General features: G+C 33.7%; 1 protein-coding gene across 1 annotated transcript in view; it reads left to right on the top strand.

The window, feature by feature from the left end:
* The window catches only part of LOC123548960 (guanine nucleotide-binding protein G(o) subunit alpha), a 38,639-nt gene that overhangs the window by 6,983 nt on the left and 9,291 nt on the right, over positions 1–22,365 (top strand). Inside the window, exon 3 of the mRNA XM_045336656.2 lies at positions 15,079–15,220. Coding sequence (XP_045192591.1) covers positions 15,079–15,220 — 142 coding nt within the window. The remainder of the gene's footprint in view (positions 1–15,078; positions 15,221–22,365) is intronic.

Below are 22,365 nucleotides of genomic sequence, written 5' to 3'. Positions count from 1 at the left end.
TAAGTGATATTCAGCTAGTTTAATAACATAATTAACATTCAACTAGTTGCATTACATAAAAGACATTCAGTCTGTAACATAATATAATAAACATTCATCTGCTTAAATAACATAATAAACATTTAGCTACTACAGAATATAATAAACATTCAGCTAGTTACATAGCATAAGTGATATTCAGCTAGTTTAATAACATAATTAACATTCAACTAGTTGCATTACATAAAAGACATTCAGTCTGTAACATAATATAATAAACATTCATCTGCTTAAATAACATAATAAACATTTAGCTACTACAGAATATGATAAACATTCAGCTAGTTACATAATATAATAAACATGCAGCTACTTGCATAACAAAATAAACATTCAGATAGTTACATAACATAATTAACATTTAGCTAAAGCTAAATATAAAAAGACACAATACATTTTGATGATTACGTTAAACAGAATATTATGTGTCGTGAGCTACAGTAGACCTGTACATATACAAGGACTGGTTCACATTTAATGTGAAAGGAGTGTAAACTTGTCATGCCATCGCTACAGTAAAGACATTATTCAATATATAGCCAAACATGTATGTCACGAGAAAAGAATATATTCCAAACATCTGACAAAACCTGAAATGTTGACAACAGTCAACAAATCAATATATCAGCCGCACCATGAGAAAACCAACATAGTGCATTTGCGACCAGCACGGACCCAGACCAGCCTGCGCATCCGCGCAGTCTGGTCAGGATCCATGCTGTTCGCTTTCAAAGCCTATTGCAATTAGAGAAACCGTTAGCGAACAGCATGGATCCAGACCAGCCTGCGCATCTGGTCAGGATCCATGCTGGTTGCAAACGCACTATGTTGGTTTTAGCGAACAGCATGGATCCTGACCAGACTGCGCGGATGCGCAGGCTGGTCTGGATCCGTGCTGGTCGCAAATGCACTATGTTGGTTTTCTCATGGTGCGGCTCAAATGTTGATACTATCATTTCCAGTATGTTGACAAATTGAGTGTTATTTACAAATCTCTAGATGTTTTGGTGACACTACTCTATTTTTGCCAAATCAAGATAGAGCATTGCGGCTTTCATGATTTCTGTTGAATATATTGTAGAGAAATAGTGTTTTGAAGCCTCCATGTGTCAGTTTTCAGGCCATTTAAGATCGAGAATAAAAATTGATCAATTATTGTTTATTTACAGATAATCATTGTCAAAACTTGAGCTTTTATTCCAAATCTTCAAACAGATTAGAAAAAAGATGCCAGTACAGAAGCATTGTAAAACTCCTTTTTTTTCGTATCTAATTTCGTCTAAGGATATCGACCCGTAACGACAGTCGGCAATTTCCGTCAAATTACGTATAGTCCGAATGCGCCCCCGGCATTCTCCGGTGGCTGTAAAAAGTCATATTCTCATATGGCCAAAAGGTGCTAAAATAGCATACGAAAACACTTAATTGCACAGAAATGGCCTGACGCATATCAAAAGCTATTCATGTGGATATTTCTGCATTATTTGACCATAAATGTCGTATTCTGTATTAGAACATACCATCCCACCATTGTTTCATTAGAATCCATTTACGACTATTGAATGATGGCGGACCACAACGCCGTCGTACCAATAATGCGAATCTAAACAGTTTGTCTAAGTTCTGTCTAATGCTTGGACCAACTCTAAATAAATATAATTGCATCACACTAACTGCACTTCACGATGAGTTTCACTTGGATCCTTTAACTTTGTCTCCATACACTCACTGTACCTTCAATGTTTTGACTGACCCTAACATAGGAAATGGCTTGCACATCTACAATATTTCACGGGAGTTCAGTGTATGGCTTTTAAATGGAATTAGTTAAAAAGTGAATAAGTTGTTCGCGCCACAAAAAATTACAACGAACACACCGGCCGTGAAATGAATCCTATATACTACTAACCCACTCTCCACTACCACAACCACGCACACACACACACACACACACACACACACACACACACACACACACACACACACTGGCTGTTTATGTGGATTAAAAAGTAAATGGATAACACTGTGTAGTGTCTAAATATACGGGTTTTCAAAAAATGATCTTTTCAATATAATAGTTGCATCAGGATTCATACATTAATAGATAATTATGTGGAAAAAAAACAAATTTCAAACTCTAGAAGTGAGTGGCATTTTCTGAAGCACAAGTCAAATGTTGCTTGTCTTTGTTACCTCAGATTTATTCGAACAATTCCAACTTTGCAGCCACCAGAACCAAAAAATATCTTATTTCAATTTGCATGCACAAAATAATGTACGGACATCGTGTATGGTGCATCTTTACTGCTCATAGCAAAGGGGTCATTGGAGTGAAAAAGAAAGGAAATGCACTGAAACATCTAAGTCATCACGTTTAACCTACGAGTTATTTGAAAATATCCTAAGAATCCACAATATTTAGTCCAACTGACAGGAGACAGGTGTGTAGCCTTGGAAAAATGCAAAACTCGTGCTAAAAACTGTAAATACTTGGGAAACATTTGCCAGGAGGACAGGTCTTCATCTCAGAGATTACCTGTATTATAAAATTGTCATCGCGGTTTTCTTTTATCTTCTATATTGTTTTTTTTTTACATTTCATTTCCTGTCAGGTTTGTCTAACGGGTAAACGTAAAAAATTGGTAATGTGAAAGTTGCATTGTATAAACACTGCAGATAAAGGTATTTTACGAAAACCTGGTGGTGACTTCATGTTTCACTATTCAAGTTTTTCTCATTTCTTATTAGACCTATACACTATGAAACATATAGAAACTATGAAGTGAGAAATGTGAATACACCGTGAATACGAAACATAAAGAAAATATGAAATTAGAAATGGTAAATGCGAATTTCACAGTTCACATTTCTCACTTAAAAAAATTGAGAAATATGAAATGAGAAATCTGAAGGTTAAGAACTGTGACTTGAAAAATGTGAATTTCTCATTTCATAGTTTCTTTATGTTTTATAGTGTATAATGAGAAATAGGAAATGGGAATAGTGATACGTAAAGTTCGTATATATTACAATGGATTTACTATTCTATCTAGATGTATTTAACACTATTATAGTACTAGTAGTCCTGTTTTTGTTAGCTCTGCACTTGTATCGTTTGCATTTCTTTATCTTCCCAGCACCATCATTCACATTGCAGTTATCTCTTCTATATTTAAGCGGAGTGACTTGTTCTAATACTTTTTCATTAAGCTTTTTCCTCGTCAAAGCTTAACTTCACTGTCCCCAGCAAAATATTTATAGTCGTGAAATCTTTTAACCCTTAGCCTGCTGGCAGCAAGTGATTCTGCCTTTGCGACCAGTACAGATCAAGATCAGCCTGCACGTCCATGCAGTCTGATCATGGTCTGCACTGTTCGCCATTCAGTCAGTATCATTTTGGTAAGCACCTCTTTTAACAGTTAATGGTACTGTCCAAATTGAAAGATGGACAAGTTCATTATAGAAATTTAGCAGGGTAAGACCGTATTTGCAATCGGCTTTTTCCGTTCGCTTGCGTATTCTCCGAATGCGATATCGGCATTCTCCGGTTGCTTTGAAAAAGCAATTTTCTTATTATGGCCCGAAGGATGCCGAACTAGCTCGGGACAATACGAAATCGCACGGAAATTGCCGATAGCCATTACGGTCCACTAACTTAAGTTAAGAAAGTTCCGTAATTGTTTTTTTCCCCTTATATCCATGCCGAAATATCTCAAAACAAAATCTGAGCAGTATATTAAAGAATTGAAAAGAAATGAAATAATACAATTTAACTGCATCTGATTCTAAGTTTTAATATTATACAGGATTTGCATTCTTTGCGGTCTTCATGTTGATTTCAAAATATCGTAGGTTATCTACAGTAGGTTGCAAGTTCAGATTTATTTGTCACACAGGAAGTTTGGCCAGGCTGATAATTAATCAATATGTTCCAATATCGTTCATCAACGGAATAGCTGAAGATGTTCTAAGAAGTATAATATAAATCGTTTAGATGGTGTAAACGCTCCTCAAAATTAAAATCTAAGTGAAATTATACGCCAACATCAGCAGTTCGTGCCAACATTTAAGTGGCCTGTATCTTTTTTTATTCTTTAATTGATATTATGTTTCTTTACTTCTTGCATTTGTTATTGAATCTCTCTACAAAAACTATTTCAGGTTGGTATTACTAATCAAATGACACCCTAAGCTTCAAGGTGTCCGGCTGCCACGGAATACTTTAGAATGTTTGCTGTAAACTTGATTTCTTTTCGTATTCAAACTTCTAAAACATAAACATACGGACTGATCAGATATTAATTGCTTATTTTCTGCATTAAAACATCATTTTGAATCTGTTTTTCTGGTAAAACACCTGGTATATAATTTTACGTACACTTAACGCAAGTAAAATAATCGACGTAATTTATCATCATTTATCAATATTTCATGGGCTTACCTCATATAGAAAAACACACTTCTGTAACATTGAAAGTGTTCAACACATGTTTATAGAATCAACTTTCTTGTCTTACAAGTGAAACATGTCACGTAGCATTTATATTGTTGAAGTGGCATTTTGCGCATCAAAATATCGACGACACGATAAGTATACCATTTAATGCGTAGGAGTGTGTTTTAAAATAACATCTCTATTTGTGATATGGCAAACTTCAAAGCTGACTCTCGCTTTTATTAACTTATAAATAACACTATGCAACCATAGTCGTCTTATTTGTGGCATGGAAAAATTCATAGGTGATACATGTACTCGCTTTTATTATAGCATAAATAACATTATGCAACCAAAGTCTCTACTTGGTTTAAACAGTATTTATTAGATATATCATGTACATAAATATATACAGTAACATTTACAATCAAAATGATGTAAAGGATCTGAAAACAAGTTTTCAGCGAAAACTTATATTAATTCATTTCCTCGCAAGTCTCTACTTATGGGTTAGAAATCTTTTTATGGCTGATTTTCGCTTATATTATAATAGATAACATTATGCAACCAAAGTCAAGCTATTTGTGACAAGGAACACTTTATAGCTTAATTCTCGTTCCATCGGTATAAATAACATTATGCAACCAAAGTCTCTATTTGTGACAATAATAACTTTATAGCTTGATTAACCAAAGTCGCGCTCCTTGTGACAGTGATTACTTTGTTGTTTGATTCCTGTTCTGTTGGTATAAATAACAGTATTCAACTAAAATCTCTATTTGTGACAAACTTTAAACCTTGATCCCCTTCCCATCTATGCAACGAAAGTCGCTATTTGTGGCAAGGATAACTTTGTATTTTAATTCTCGCTTCTACTGGTATAAGTGTAAATCATTTTGTGTTAAAGGGCAGTATTTTATAACAAGTATGGCAGAAATCAATAGCGAAAGATGTAATATTTGAAAACTGCCGGCTTCAAGCATTGATCCAGGCGAATACAGTTTTCGCTATTGATCGAAGGCTGTTATTCATTCCAACATGTAGAACGCCGTTGAGATCGATAGCTATGTAGCATACTCTAACCGCGATATTGGATCGTTAGAGTGAGCGTGTGGTCTGATGTTTCTTAAAATATTTCTCTGTTATTCAGGGACTAGTATTCAGTGTTTACTTTACAACGCCAGATATACTTTTCTCTATAAGTTTCTCATGATTAACAGAATTAACACACAAGATTACTTTAAAATTCCTCTTCCTCATCATCGCTTTGAGAGTCTTTCATTCTAGTATACCGTGCGCTTCTCTTTTCTTTATGACAATACATTAAAGCCATTGATCTACCGTATGCTTACTCTTTCACAGCCTTTCATATGATTATCTAATAATTCAAATGTTTTTTGGCTCATCACTCCATCAAATGAGCCGCGCTATGAGAAAACCAACATTGTGCGTTTGCGACCAGCATGGATCCAGTTTCTCTAATTGTAATAGGCTTTGAAAGCGAACAGCATGGATCCTGACCAGGCTGGTCTGGATCCCGGATGATGCTGGTGGCAAACGCACTATACGGGTTTTCTCATGGTGCGGCTCAAATATACTTACTGCTCATTGCACTATGGTTCTAGTTTCGCTTTTGCACTATCGTACGTTGAAAACCTTATGCAAACACGGCTTATATTTAATAGGGATGACCTTCAATTATGTAATTTTTCAGTTTGAAAAAGTAATCTCGTAAAACACAAATCAAATACTGTCAACTTATAACAGAAAGCGTAAAAGTAAATGACAGCCTCTCAGTTGGGCAAAAGTATCAATTTTTTCATTGCAATATACAGGCTGTAAGGCACGTATACCTACTGCGGAATAAACCATGATAAAGTCTAAAAGAAGATCCTTTGGCATCATAGAACGCAGTCATGACTCGATTTAATCTTTTACCCTGCTAAATTTCTAAAATGGACTATAATAATAATAATAATAATAATAATAATAATAACTTTATTTTCTGAAGGTTACATACTAAGTGTACAAATACAGATATTATACAACTTATTTCCAGTATGGCCTTCAACTGATATACATTCACACATACACACAATCATACAGTCAGTTTATAATTAAACATTTATACAAAAATACACATATCAGAATTACTTAAATTTTCTCGACAAACACGTCTCAAATTAAAGAAGTCTTAAATAAACGTAATGTAACAATAACTATGTTTGGACAGTACCACATTATTCAAAGGGGTGTGAAAATTTATTGACTGAATAGCGAACAGTGCAGACCATGATCAGTCTGATCTTGGTCTGCACTGGTCGCAAAGGCAGAATCACTTGCCGCCAGCAGGCTAAAGCTTAACGGAATCTGTTGACGAGAGGTAATAAAAACTATCGCGCCCATTTAAAGCCTGTTCGTATATCTAAACATAACCCACTTATATACCGTTTATACAGGGTTTGTATCATTTCGGACATATATGGCGGCGCATTTAAAACTTGTAAACATTTGTACTGTTTTCTTACGTTTTCATTCATAAGATGTGTAACTTTACCTTATCCCAATAATCCAACACTAGTGTTGCTGATGTTTAATACGGCAAAGTTGTAATTTACCTAAATAATGTTGAGGCTGAACTATGGTTAAAAACTGTTTATTTTGATGCAATTTCTGCTATTAGAATCGGGACATTCTGCCATACATTTGTGAAACTCCCTTAGCTGTTCTCAGTAAGAGCCTTTGTCGATTGATGTAAACTGACGTGTCACGCTTAAAGCCCTGCTCCGCGGCTATTCAAATTCTATTGTGTGTATGCAACCCATGATTACAATAGGTAACGCGCCACACTTTAGCACGCAAAATCATAGGTATTTTATATAAAATTTTATATAAAATAGACTATATTTTCAATCTGACTAAAGTACATCTCCTATATTACGCTACGCATAGGATCTGAAAACGACCTATTCATTGCCTCGTTCTGACGGCTCTTTCGCTAGCCATTCAGAGCCTAGCTTACAACATCTTGCAAATCTACATGTAGCATTGACTTTTGATATTTACAATTCTTATGTCGTGGTGTATCAGATAGCCGGTTAGCTCAGTCGGTAGGCCACATGCTTTGTAAACGAGGGGTCCCGGGTTCGAGTCCTGGAATAACCGCATATTTTTCTTATCCTTTGACAATCGAACAAGTCGTCTGATTGGATAACATAAAAATAGCAATAATGGAAATCCAAAATATACTAATCCCCAATGATAACGTAATTCCCGCCGAAACGCGCGGACGAGTCTAATTCATGATAACTGATGAAATAACCATTCATAATACTTGCACATTACTTGACAAGCAAATATTAGTATTTCTTTCATTTCAAATATCCAGTAAAAGTATATGGCAACATAGCTCAGTGGGATAAAATGCAGACAATAATTGGGTGTAAGCAGATCGTTTTGTGGGTTCGAATCCTCACGAGGGTTTGTTTTTTGGGGTTTTTTTTCAGGTTTTTGTTTTTCCTTTTCGTTTTCATTTTTGCTTCCGTATTTTTGTTTCTTTCTTTGATTGTTTATTGTCGAGCACGCTTGCGGTGAGCTCGATATAGTCGCCACTTTCAGTGTATGTGCGTGCGTGCGTCTGTCCGATTTTGTCCGGACCATAACTTTGACATGCATGGACCAACCTTGTTTAGAGTTCGCATTAATATTTAACTCAATGAGAAGGCGTGTCATGCGCAAACTCCATGTTCCTATCTCAAAGGTCAAATTGAAGTTTGTCCGGAGCATTTCTCCTTCAGGCATGGTAGGATTTTGATGTAACTTGGCATGAATGTTCACCATTATAAGACGGAGTGTCATGCGTAAGAAGCAGGTCCTTAGGTCAAAGGTCAAGGTTGCACTTAGAGGTCAGATGTGCTGGTGGGCTCGACATTCTGCCTGTGGGCATACTTGTATTTGTATATATGTCTTTATATAACATACTAGTAAGTTCATTATTTGCATGGCTACGTGCATGCATTTAATCAATATCATCTTTGTTGTGTAATAAACTCAAAAACTATTCTGATCTGCAATATCGCCTTTAGATACCTCTCTGTCGTGTTGTCACAGAGCTCATGAAGGAATCTTAATTTTTATGCAAAAGTGAAATAAAATTTAAAAAGAAATAAATGTTGATGCTGAGTTTCGAACCCACACGGCAAAAGACCTGTTGAATATGGACTGTATGCTTTACCACTGAGCTAATTCGTAACTGGTACAAAACCTGGAAATATTTAGATTGTAACATTTTAGGAAAATGTTGAATTCCCTATGTTCCATTTTAATCTATTTATAGTCATGTTTGTAAATATCAAGTTATCGTTGGGGCATAGTACAGAAGACGAATGTGAATGGGTCGTTCTCAGATCTTCGTTTAGAAGATCAAGTACTTTAGTCAGATTGACTATATTTTGACATGCGCCACTGTTCATAGTCAGGATTTCCATGCTATTTCAGTGACAATTTAAGGTTAAAAGGTAGGACTGGAGCAGGTCTTTTATGATTATTTGCCTAAATCTTCAAAAGTTTGAAAATATATAAACCTATACATTTTTGGAAAGGTTTTTTAAATCTCGAAATAGATGAAAACAAAACTGATCATACGTCATTTTAAAAATGTCTTTAGTGTTATCTCTGACTTTATTAATATTAAGTTTTTTTTCAAGATTGTTAAAATGTCGTCCTTTAATCGATGCTTAATACTGCATTCTCCCACAAGTTATTGGAAATGTATAAAAAACTAAATGGGTGTTGTTTTTAAAACCGCATGCCTATCATGCACTTAATCTTGACAGGTTTTGTTAGGAAATAGAATGTGGGTGTAAAGGTTTACAGGTGCAGAGAAAATGAAAAATAAACGTTGTCTATAAAAATAAAGGGCCATAAGTCAATGAAAAAGCAGTCGACCGCACAATATGCGCAACCACGCTTTCAACCCACCATTCCTTCGAAGTTTCATTCATATTCCAACAAAAATATAAAGCAAAATAATATATATTTTTCACATCGAACGGGGAGACATTATTAAGTAAAATGGAATGGTGCGTATGAATAAGATGCACCATTCTAATGTATGTAGGAATAAGAAGAATTTTACTGAATTATATATACATGTAGTATCAAGTCCTTAAGTGATAGGCTATCTATGTTGTGACATTTATATATTTAGACTGGAAAAAAACGTCTTGCTTGAATGATTTTATTTGAATAAAAACTTATTTGATTCACCTAGCGCCTTATCATATTTGACGAATTAGACTGGAAACTGAACTGTTATCTAGCAATAGAACTCAATCAATTTGTTTACTGTGTCAATCGGTTGCAAAAACTAATTATTTTATATGAATATTTAACGACGAAAGTGCTTCGTATATTCCCGATTAAAAACCATAAAGAAAAATATATTGGTTAGACAAAATTATTCTCTGCTAAACTTTATATTAAAACAGCATATAGAAAATTATCGATTGAGAAATGCTTAAAAAAACATATTGCGACTCCTAGTAATCTTCATGAAAGATAAAAAAAAAATTATACTGAAGTTATAAGATTTAATATGAATTCAAATGAGAGATATATCTTTTAGTAAATCTATTGGACAAGAAATATGAAGTGTCAACATACAATCAGTAACCAGATATTCTCAGTTCTTATTATTGTTCCAGGTTACACAGTAACTTTAATGATTCCATAAGATAGATCATTTAGTTGGAATATATCGGGTTTGCTAATACTTACATACAGTTTTACTTTTTAAACTATAGACAGGTTATAGATAAATTACTGACATTCTAATAAATTAAGTTATTGCATTCTATTTTCTGCTCTTCGCTACCGCAGAACTTAATTTCATTTAAAGATTAGTAAATGATCTGTAACCTTTATGAAATTATACAAATACTTAAAACAGAAACTGGAAACAACACAAGCTTTGCTGAGGGGAGTCATGATAGGTCCGTAATGACAGAAAACACCATGAATGAATTAACAATACTGCAGCTCGAGGGGTTAGTGTCAGAAGGTCATAAGTGGCTTCTTTATCTCTATGTAAGTTCGACCTTCTGACCCTAATCCCATCCTGTTGACAAAATGTCAGAACATTGGCTTATAAGGGGTACAGGAAATGCCTTTCTTCACTTATGCTTATTAACTGTAAAGCTTTCTTTTACAGAGAAGTATCGTAGTTGTGGGCCTTGTTAAAATTTTAGTATAGGCAAGACATTTTATTCCATTTAGTGCCCATTATCATTTCTAGTTATAAGCCTTACGAACAGTTTTGATATATCTGTTTAGAGAATTAAAATACCTATAATGTATATGACTGTCTTGGTGAAATAAGAGATATACAAACCTTTGAAGAGTTTTGCGAATATAATTTCATTAAGCGTTAATGTATAACTATATACACATGTATATTAAATACACATCATTGAAAAGCACGTCTTTAACATTATTTGTGTTACTTCGTTTTGATATATTTTCTGGTGTATTGCATGTAATAATCCACTGTAGATTGTGTATAGCGTTAATTTTCTTTTGTTGTAGTTTTTGGATGTGAATCGTAACTTGCGGTATAAAAAACTAAATGGGTTGTTATCCGTGAAATATATATTTTCGCGAAAATACTCCCTTTTTCGCCCATTTATGAAAATTGATATTACACTGGGAGGTATAACGTATGCTGATTTTACGATATGCTTGCTCAGCACTTTAATAATGTTTCATTAATATTGCATAGATTAAGCACGTAATTGCACAAAACATTCATGCGGCATTCGTACTACTTTCGAACTCAATATTCACCAGAGAAGCGAACAATTGACAGATTGGCGAATAACGTTGATATTTGAGCCGCATCATGAGAAAACTACATCCGCGCAGACTGGTCAGGATCCATGCTGTTCGCTTTTAAAGCCTATTGCAATTAGAGAAACCGTTAGCGAACAGCATGGATCCTGACCAGATGGATGCGCAGGCTGGTCTGGATCCATGCAGGTCGCAAACGCACTATGTTGGTTTTCTCATGGTGCGGCTCATTTACTGTCCCGGAAAGTGGTATATTACAAAAGAATATTTAAAGTGCTCATGTTTACTAAGGTTTTATTTATTCATTTAAAAACGTATATTTTTATCCTATTTCTCTGACAAAATATCCTATTTGGTCTTTTATTTCTCAGAAAGAAAACTGCAGAAGCTTTATTAGCCACACTAAACACAAAATCGAATAATACTTGTTTATCAAAACACCTTTTTTTCAGGCAGGTGACATTTAAATTGCCCCAAAAATATTGAAATCAGAGTTCTATAGTTGGTTCAACTGTACAAATAATTGATTTGTAGCCACCCCAAACCAAAAATAACTACAGTAAAAAGTTTTTATATTTACTTACAAAGAAAAATTAAACTTAAAATTTGAACTGAGTTGTGTATTTCTTTTACAAATATACCATCTCCTCTAATATTAACTGTTAAAACAACCAATTATTAAAAGGCTGCTTTGTCAAAGAAATTAAACAAAACCATGATATTTCATAAAATATTTACAACTTTCACTCTTGAAGTAAATTCATGTGTTTAGCATTTTCGCCAAATTTAAGCCGATTAACTTAAAAAGTAAACATTTTGGCATACCAGGACCTGTCAAGTCTATTAAGAGGACACGCCCTTTTCGCTACATTATCTCTTATTGAACTAACCCCCTCGACAGAAATCTTCTTAATATTCATCCTTAAATAGATTCTAAGTCCGCTAAGCTGACAAACGAGAAATACCTTATCCCTTATCAAATATATACAGTGCAACCTCTCCAGAGCGGCGACCCTCTCTATAGCAAAAACCTCTCCGCAACAGCATCATCAAAATTTCCCATAGCTGAAATTTGCTATCAATTTAACAATTTCTCAGCAGAGGTCAATATCTGCATCTCCCAAAGGGTGTTGCTCTGCAGAGGTTGCACTGTATGTATTTACGATAGGTTAGCCCTGATGCCATGATGTGTTTTGTTTAAATACACACATGTATATACATGTAATTATGCAGCAAGTATATTTTGATACAGGTAGATTCCCATCATTCACATTTCCATGGTGATTTATTTCAATTAGGAATGACTGACAATCTTGATCCCTAATGAGACAGATGGTCAGCCAAAATTTGGCACCACTTTTGTTTCAATGTATATATTAAACAGCATTTTGGATCCTTGATACATTCAATGAAAATATCGAGTTAATCAATAGTTGTGGAACTACAAATTTTTCTTGTTTAAAACCAATCGTCAAAACATAACTGCCATAAACTTCTGAATACTATTATAAAGATTGTACAAAATTGTGTTTGATTACTTTTATAATTACATGTATATACTGTTCTATCCTGTGACATGGTGGGGGTCAAAGAGCGAGGGTTGGTGCACATTTAGCCGGTTTAGCTTCCCTGCGATGTTTGTGCAACTGGCCTGACCGTTCCAAGGCGCTGTCACAGTATGTTCCTGTTTGTTCTGTCGTTATGGAACTTCTTTGTATACCTATATATATATCCATCTATGAATGTGCAAGCCAATACATTTACTGTTGTACTGTTTCGGTTTTAGATGAGACATGCTTCCCTGGAACGTAGTTATTCATTTTGCATCTTAGCCTTTGTTTTTGCAATGTTCTTATCAAAGTCCACACAATTCATTCAAACCGTATAATATAGTAATAGAGTTAAAATACGTAAAACACGTAACGGTAGATAAGCTTACAAGTCGCTATGACAAAATAATGCAAACTTGTTGAAAAAGAGAAATTGCCTTTACTTGCAGTTTGGACATAAAGCCGTGTAAAGAAAGTGTTGTCTCTATGTTGATTAGTGTTGTTTGACAACTGTATTTCTTTCAAAATGAAGGGCCTGCATAAATTACAGTTGATCCATGTTATACACATTTTACTAAGGTTTATATGAAAGCAAATACCATATAGCTAGCATCATACGCATATATAACATTGCTGAATTTACCACTAAATTTTGAAATAATTTTGAAACGTGTGAAACTGTTTAAATATATTTCATATTTCCAAAATCGTAAAAGGCATAATGAAAAACGTGTACTTGTTGGGAACTCCAAATATTTTCCCATCTCTAGAATACAAAGATAAAACAATGACACCTTATTCTTGTTGAATGCTTAAACATCTGGAGAAAAAATTGTTGTTTATGTTATTGATTTTTTTTTACTTATTTGTTTTTAAAACTGGACATCTAATTGTTACATATGTGGTATGGAGAGGATGGTACTTATGAAAGTCTTTTACCACCATTTAGGAGATGCGATGAGATAAAGTATTTTTACATTAATGACAAAAATCCAGATTATTTTCTCATAAGAAAAAAATACCTTGATACTTAACTGTTTGTCAGGCAATTGTCTTAAACACCATTGTCTTGAGAACTGACGAAAACTAATGCTTCGATAGTATTAAACTTATTAGATGACTCTATTATTTATCTTACATCTTTGTAGATTCTATTATTAGATCATTTATTAGAGTCTCATCCATTTACATTTTACACACATATACAAACATAAAATAGCACATATCATACAAGTAAATAGCCGTTCTGTATAGAATTACAAGATACTATATAAATATTATACTCGTATCATAAAATGTTACACTATTAAAATCATATTAAAACTATTGCAAGTGTATTGTGTTGTGTTCGTTTCATGTGGTGTGAGTGTGTTGTATGGGTGCATATGTGTGTATGTGCATAAGTTGTGTGTCTGTGTGTATTGTGTTTTGATGAATGTTCGTATGAAACAAGTATCAAAGGTAACACTTGCTATATTATATACAAATATATTGATTTACAGTTTAAAAACCGAACATTGTATCTTCAATGACATATTTTTCACTTTCGATCAGTTAAGATCTAATACAAATTGTTTCTATTATGATTAATTTAGTGTTACTTTTTTACCATTGCCTGTCCATATACAGGTACATTCAAAACATTTTGTACATATGCTACTATTACAAAAGCCCTTACCTCCCTCCTGGTGAATTGAGAGACATTGTTATATGAAAAAACAACACAATGTCTTAATAGATATAGTCAAAAACTTTCAAATGACATGCATTTTCTTTGGTTTAAGCGTATACTTGTGTTATATACAATATATAAAATAAATCATAAGCTTGTTTTCTTAGAAAAATTAATCAAATCATCATGGTCTAAAGTTTAGCGATGACTTGCACGATTTGCATTGGGAGGGATAAATGCGATAGAAGTCTTAGTGCTTCTTTATCTAAATGCACATAGACTTCTTTCACCCCTTGAATTATTACGGACAAAACTGGTGAAACGCACATGTTTAATTTGAGAAATGTTTTAGTTGATTAACTTTTTATGATAAAAACTAAATTGGAAAGTTTTATTAAAATGCTAAATCACAATAAGCAGATATAAATATATGTCTGTTTTTTTAGATATGTTTAAAGCAGTCAACTCAGTAAGCATAATCAAATGCAAATGTTATGTATATTCAAGAATCTAAAATTGTACTTTTTCATTTACAGAATTATCCACGAGGGTGGGTTCACGTCGGAAGACAACAAACAATTTAAGCCTGTCGTATACAGTAATACAATACAATCATTAGTAGCCATTATACGTGCAATGGGCACGCTGAATATACCATTCGGCGGAAATGACAGAGAGGTTAGTAAATTCAATTTATTTTATTCTTATTTTTACCTTCCAATCAGCGATGTGCACCGTCCGATACCTGCAGTATATTCAATAAAGGAATATTGCATACTGGAGGACGAACTAAACTTTAAAAGACTGATCAAAGTATCAGCCTACGCACACATGGCGCGGTTTTATACTTTGATTCATTTTTGTTACATTTCCATGTCCATTAGCATCATGGAGTACATTCAATATATCTTCGTGAGGGGTGTTGCACTTTCCATTACCACTCGTGAACAGAATCAAACCAAGTCTGCTATTATTTTGCTTGGTTGCATTCTTTGCTTCCAAAGGACATTTTTACAGATTTTTTTATAATATATATTATAGTGTATTGAGTCAATAATAAGCTAATATGTGATATATTTGGACACGTACTCATCCCATATAGGCTCGTTCAATATGTTTATGTCATCCAAATATATCACCGTATTGAACAGAACAATGTCAAATATCCTGACACCAGCAATATTCAGTGTCACTGAGTATTTTGTTTTAACTAGGCAGTCGCTAAAAGTAATGTTGAAGATCTAACGAACTGGCACGAAAGTAACCAAAAAGGGAAGATGGAAATGCATTTTAATATATAAATTAGTGTAAAAAGTTCATCAAGCTCCCCACAGAGACAATCCCTTTTAGATAACATGACATTAATTTTCTTTCAAGTCTGATGTTGTAATGAAGCTGATATGATATCGTTACAAACACATTTGAGCCGCACCATGAGAAAACCAACATGGTGCGTTTGCGACCAGCATGGGTCCAGACCAGCCTGCGCATCCGCGCAGTCTGGTCAGGATCCATGCTGTTCGCTAATGGTTTCTCCCATTGCAATAGGCTTTGAAAGCGAACAGCATGGATCCTGACCACACTGCGCGGATGCGCAGGCTGGTCTGGATCCATGCTGGTCGCAAACGCACTATGTTGGTTTTCTCATGGCGCGGCTCATTTATCGTATATTATATTAAACGTATCTCTCAAATATGTCTGCATAAAGTAATCTACATAAACTAATTTTGTTGCTAGGAAGCGATGGCGTAATGGCCAACTTCTGACCTTGACATTTAATATTATATCCTTAATATGCCATTAACCTTTCCTGACATATAATTTTCACAAGTAGAATAATATACTATCAAAGGGTATTGAATATGTAAAAACTGACATGATGCGTACCAAAAATTATGGACTACTGACAAGAACACATAAAGCTGATATTAATAACTTTATATTGAAATTGTATTAGAAATTGGTGGCGTACCAAAAATTATGCACTACTGACAAGAACACATAAAGCTGATATTAATAACGTTATATTGAAATTGTATTAGAAATTGGTAGCATTATTTGTAGGCTTAATCAGTTAAAAAAGATAAAACAACCAATATGATTGTTTTTATCCATTATTGATTTTTAATGACATTTTATATCTAAGGCAACATGGATTACTTGATTATATTTAGATTCAAATTTCTATCCCATTAATAAATAATGTCATGTGTCACAACAAGGTACACATACGAATATATCTGAAAATTTATCTCTTTTAGTCTGGACAAATAAATTACGACAGTGATTTTTAAAATCATATAATTTCGCTACTCACTGCAAGTAATTGTCACCAACAGCAATTTTGTAAGTACATTTAAACTGTCTTGTGCAAGGGATAAAATATGAGGAATAATGCATACAAAACGACAATACGTGCATGCACGTAGATCAATTACAATAATCGCTAAGAGAGAATTAAACAAATTACAAATGTTTCTTCAGTTTGGTTCTTCAGTGCAGAATCAAAGATATGTTCTGATATATTAATGATCGCCGTCACTATTGCTACCATGTGCAAACATAACTTTAATATAGATGGTTAGAAAACTCTGTCCTATTCACCTTAACAATTGATAACTATTGTCCTCAGTTATTGCCAAATACCTTCAAATATTCGGATGTCTTAGAGTTAACCTTTGCCAATATGTGCTTTTAGCTCTATATATCGCCCGCATCTTAAATTACTGCCTGCTTTAGATAAATTTTGGTCCATTGAACTTGACAATTGTTAATGCTGAAACCTATATATATATTCCGATTCATCATATTTTCCTGCACTGACAAATAGTTAATTACTCGTTCTTCAGTATCATGGCAAAACTTGATTCAGTATATTAGACTTTAAAATTTTCAAATCTTGAAAAATATGGTGTGATAAAGGTGCTTTCAACTTTCATGAAGAGAAAATTAAAATATAAACAATATATGTTTAAATAAATGTGTACCTCAACAGTCGTTTGATCCTGTGAATTAAATTCTTTTTATGACCTTCCTCTTGTAAAGCTTGGAATTTATTTCTAGGATCTAAGGTCTTTCTGTCTGCTCTTTATCACAGTAACCATGACATTCCGTTCGGTAAAGGTACATGAAATCTTTGCCACCTTTTGTATGTTTCAGAAATAAATCATTCGAACATGGTTCTTTAAAAGACATGTACAAATGTACACTTTAGTGTCTAGAAAATTGTTACGACGTTTTTAAACTTCCTAACTAACTGGAGTATACGTGGGAAGCTACTAAATGTGAGGTTCATTTTCTCACGTGCTAGCATTTTTATCTGCTGAAGCATCGAATTCGCTTCTTCCTTTACCGGTTACAAATGAAGCCACTTCATTACCTAAAACAACGTCAACGTCAAAATTGTAGCACCAAAATGGCTTTATTTCATTTCTTCAACGTCAAACGTGATAAACAAACTTATGAAAAGACAGTAAAATTAGTGTTTGAATACTATCGGAGAAGGGAAGGAAAGCTTTATAAATAAGTGACCTGTCAAATAAAAATGTTGTCTTTGATATGGGGTCAGACAATATTATCGGTGAACCAAAACATACACAAACCATAACTGATGTTTGTTTTAAGCGGTTCTTCTGATAATCTATAGAGCGTTATGACGAAGCAAAACCAAGCATATCTTTGCCTCCACGCGTTCCACTATTTGAGACTTGGTCGATCATGTTCTCAGATGCTAAACTTGGTTCCGTGGCTGTGAATATACTCACGAGCCTGAAAATCAATAGCAATGCTGAGCAGAAATCGATTACGCGACAAAATTATTCCCCTTGTTATAGCGCGCTATCGTCATCTGGTAGATGTTTCAATGGCAGACGCAGACGATCAATATGCGGTTCTAATAAATTGTTCATGCTCCATATTGTGACTTAGACCATAGGATCGGCATGTTAAATCGATTTGACAGTTTTGGCTTCTATACTAACCATTGTTTCCCGTTGTAATAAATATATACCTTTACAAAATAGAGCAACATGTTTAAGCTTATCTATTGGACGTATCTTAAAAACATTTCATTACAGATCGTATCACAAAGTGTAAATATTGAAAATGAGGCATTTTCCCACCCTACAAATTGCAAGTCAGAAAATAAGCTACAGCTGTATGGAAAATTGTTATTAACAAAAATCCGATGGCAGTACTTTGATTTAAAATAACGTAATAATCTTGCCCGAAACTCCGGCCATGCGTGAACCATTACTGACGATACTTACACCAATGGCCATAATACCGAAAGTTTATGAAAAGTGTAATATTAATAGGTGCATGCTAATTGAATTAACTCGCTGTTATCTACCTGACTACGACTCCATGATATGATTCTGCAATTTTCGTTATGACTCTGTATGATCTTAGTTGTACAATATGACCAGTTTATAGATCCAACAAATATTTACTGGGCCAAAGTCATTTATCTGGAAAAAAATATACTAAAATGTATTTCTGATACCATATTATAAAACATTTATTGAGTATCTTTGCAATAGTCAAAGCTAAATAGCCTATTGACAGGCAAGCCAATAAGTGCATGGCAAATGAAGTAAAAGCTCTTTATGGGCTTTGCATAAGGCACACTCTTATTTCGTTTCACCATTATGACTGATGTCATTGTTGTAAGGTAACACTTAACAACATCTTTTCAAATTTCTGGATTAGAAACATTGCAACAGATGTAACCCGAAAGTTCTCTCACTTTTAAAATGGCTATATCGAGAAAACAAATTTTCTCTGTATCATGGGTTTCCTACATCAGAGTGTGGCTTTTCGTTCCGGTATTGAATCCGATATGTCTAGCAACCTCCTGCGTCCATCCTGAAATTCATACGTGAAAATATCCAAGGAACTAGTGGAAGTAGAAATTATTGGACTATTCATGTATATGTAGATTCACTTGACGGAAAACGAAATATGGTCTTTGGGTGTCGAATGATTTAGTTACTGGCATTAGCGACTGTTGTCTACTGAGAGAGAAAAAATAGGTGTCTATGTGTGCTATTCACAAACATCTCTGTATTGTTTTTTCTTCTTAGAGTTAGTTGATCATTTGGTAGAAATATGTATCGGCAACCCCAATCCAAACACAAAAAACATATTAGTAAAAGTATGCAGCATGTTATAGAGTCTGGTGCCAGTTTCAAGATACGAAAGATAGGGTACATGAACAAATGTAATAATTCCATATACAAAAAAAGCTGGATTTACAAAATCAAACAAGCAACAAACAAGTAAAAGTTACTAATATCAGTTTAAATATACTAAAACAAACAATTTAATCTTGCTGATATGTATTTCAATTTACTAAAACAATAAACTAAAATTACTGGTATCAGTTTCAATATAATAAAACAAAAAGTTAATGGTTCCAGATTTAATATACTAAAACAAACAAAAAAGTTACTCATATAATGATATCAATTTACTAAAAAAACACACTAAAAGTTACTGATACCAGCTTCAATATACAATGTACTAAAACAGAAAATTATTGAATCCAGATTTAATATACTAAAACAAACAACTAAAAGTTACTGATATAAATTTCAATATCCTAAAATAAACCCCTAAAAGTTACTGATACCAGCTTCAATATACTAAAACAAACAAACGATTTTCTGATACCACTTTCAAGATACCCAAACAAAACAAAAATACAGATACCAGTTTCAATGTACTAAAACCAAAAACAAAGAGGAACTGGTACTAGAATCAATATGCATGTACTAAAACAAACAAAATTGTTGATGATATACTAAAGCAAACAACTAAAAGTTATTGATACCAGTTACAATATACTAAAACAAACAATTAAAAGTAACTGATCCTATTAAGTTTCAATATAAAATAAGCAACTTAAAGTTATTCATATCAGTTTCAGTATACTAATATAAACAACAGAAAAGACATATGTCGGTTTCAATAGACTAAATTTAGACTTAAATACGAGGCATGGATCAATCGGGAATCCAGGGATAAACAAGTAACATTAATACTGCAAAGTTAAACAATCAGATAAAAGTTGGCTTAATTGTAAGAATCTTACGTTGTCAGTGTGTATTATCACATCGAAATTACACATTTAGTGGAAACTATTGACCACTCTTTTCCTGGCTATATTCCTTTGACTATTTAACAGTCTTCCTAAATTCTAGAGTAACCTTCTGGTACCCAACACTGTTGAGATTATCCATAGTTGATAGGAAACAAGACCAGTTTTCCATTGTCGTAAATATTTATTTTGTGCCTGTTCTGACTGCATTTTATTCAGGACAGTCCGCACATGTTCTAAACATTCCGGGACAGTACTCATTTTTACTCATTGACTTAGAGTGTGTCCAGAATGTTTGGAGTAGTCAAATGGATATGATACTTATGTTTAAAGGAGGTGGGCTGAAACACACGACCAAGAACATGAAAAATGTGTGTTTTTCTTAATATATTTGAAGGCAAACCGAAATCATATTAACAAAAACACAGATTTTCCTTGTTTCCGTTTTTCCTATTCAGAAGCACTTGTAGATGAATACATGTATCATATTTCATCCATCTACTTGTATTTTGTATTTTGATACAGACAATGCAGAAGAGTTTAATTCAAAGAAATAACAGTATCTTAACTGGAGGAACAGCTGAGGAATTATAACATGCATTTCAAAAATATCAGAGAAATGCCGTATATATAGTTATGACCTCGAAAATCGTTCTAAACTCGTTCAGAAGGCTTTCTGTTTATATTACTTTGTACGTCATTAGGCCCATTTCGGAGCAATAATCTAATCAAAAATTCCTCGCTAGGTGCTCTTTGCGAGTAAGCTAGAGCTATTCTTATCCGCGGCTTCGAATTCACCTATGTTTTCTGAGACTGACTGTTACTATTTTTAGCACTCGTTTTGAAGTGTTTATGACTCACACTTTAGATTATGTTTTTAAAACTGCCTAAGGGAACGGATTCTCAAATAGATAGACAATTAAATATTCCAGTCTGTTTGATCAGTCTAAGTTAAGTGAACTTTTTTATTCGCCCATTAGGATTCAGTTGATGAATAATTAATCTTCGCGACTATATATACTTGACTGTGCTCTCTCGTTGGTATGGAATTCTCTCGGTGTCTTGATTAACAAATAGAGAAAGAAAGATACTCTCTCCTTGCTTTTGCAGTATAATTCTACTCTACTGTTTTGATATTATGATGCTGTCTACTTATTTTAGCTATAATTTAGTGGATCCTTCCTCCAGTTTTGAGTGACATTCTTCTGAAAAGCCCTTGTTCTTTATGATTCCTAATGGAGAAAGAAAGATAATTTTTCATATATATATACCTACAAATTTTCCTTTTAACCTTTACCTGCTAAATTTCTAAAATGGACTGGTCCAGCATTCAATTTGGGCAATACCATTTATTATTCGAATTCATTGAAAATTTACTTACTGAATAGCGAACAGTGCAGACCATGCTGATCTTGGTCTGCACTAGTGGCAAAGGTACATTCTGTATTGCATTCATGAATATAAAACTTGTAAATGACTGCTATCAGATACGGAAAAATGTTCATTGGTTGGACTACTTTATAGCTGCGACGTTTCAACTTTCAAATAAACATTTGTTTAATATCTGCTCTTTCCGACTAAAACTTATTAATATTTGTGGTTTGTTTTGTTAATATTTTTGCACAATTTCTGCGGAATGAATGCATCAGCTAAAAACTACATTTAAAGTTAAACTTTAATGACGAAAATGATGACGTCATAGTTGATGTGGATTGCACTGCGT

Source organism: Mercenaria mercenaria, chromosome 6 (genome assembly GCF_021730395.1).
Source record: "Mercenaria mercenaria strain notata chromosome 6, MADL_Memer_1, whole genome shotgun sequence".
Classification (NCBI taxonomy): domain Eukaryota; kingdom Metazoa; phylum Mollusca; class Bivalvia; order Venerida; family Veneridae; genus Mercenaria; species Mercenaria mercenaria.
Note: the sequence above shows the minus strand (reverse complement) of the source record. Positions and strands in the feature narration are given on the sequence as shown.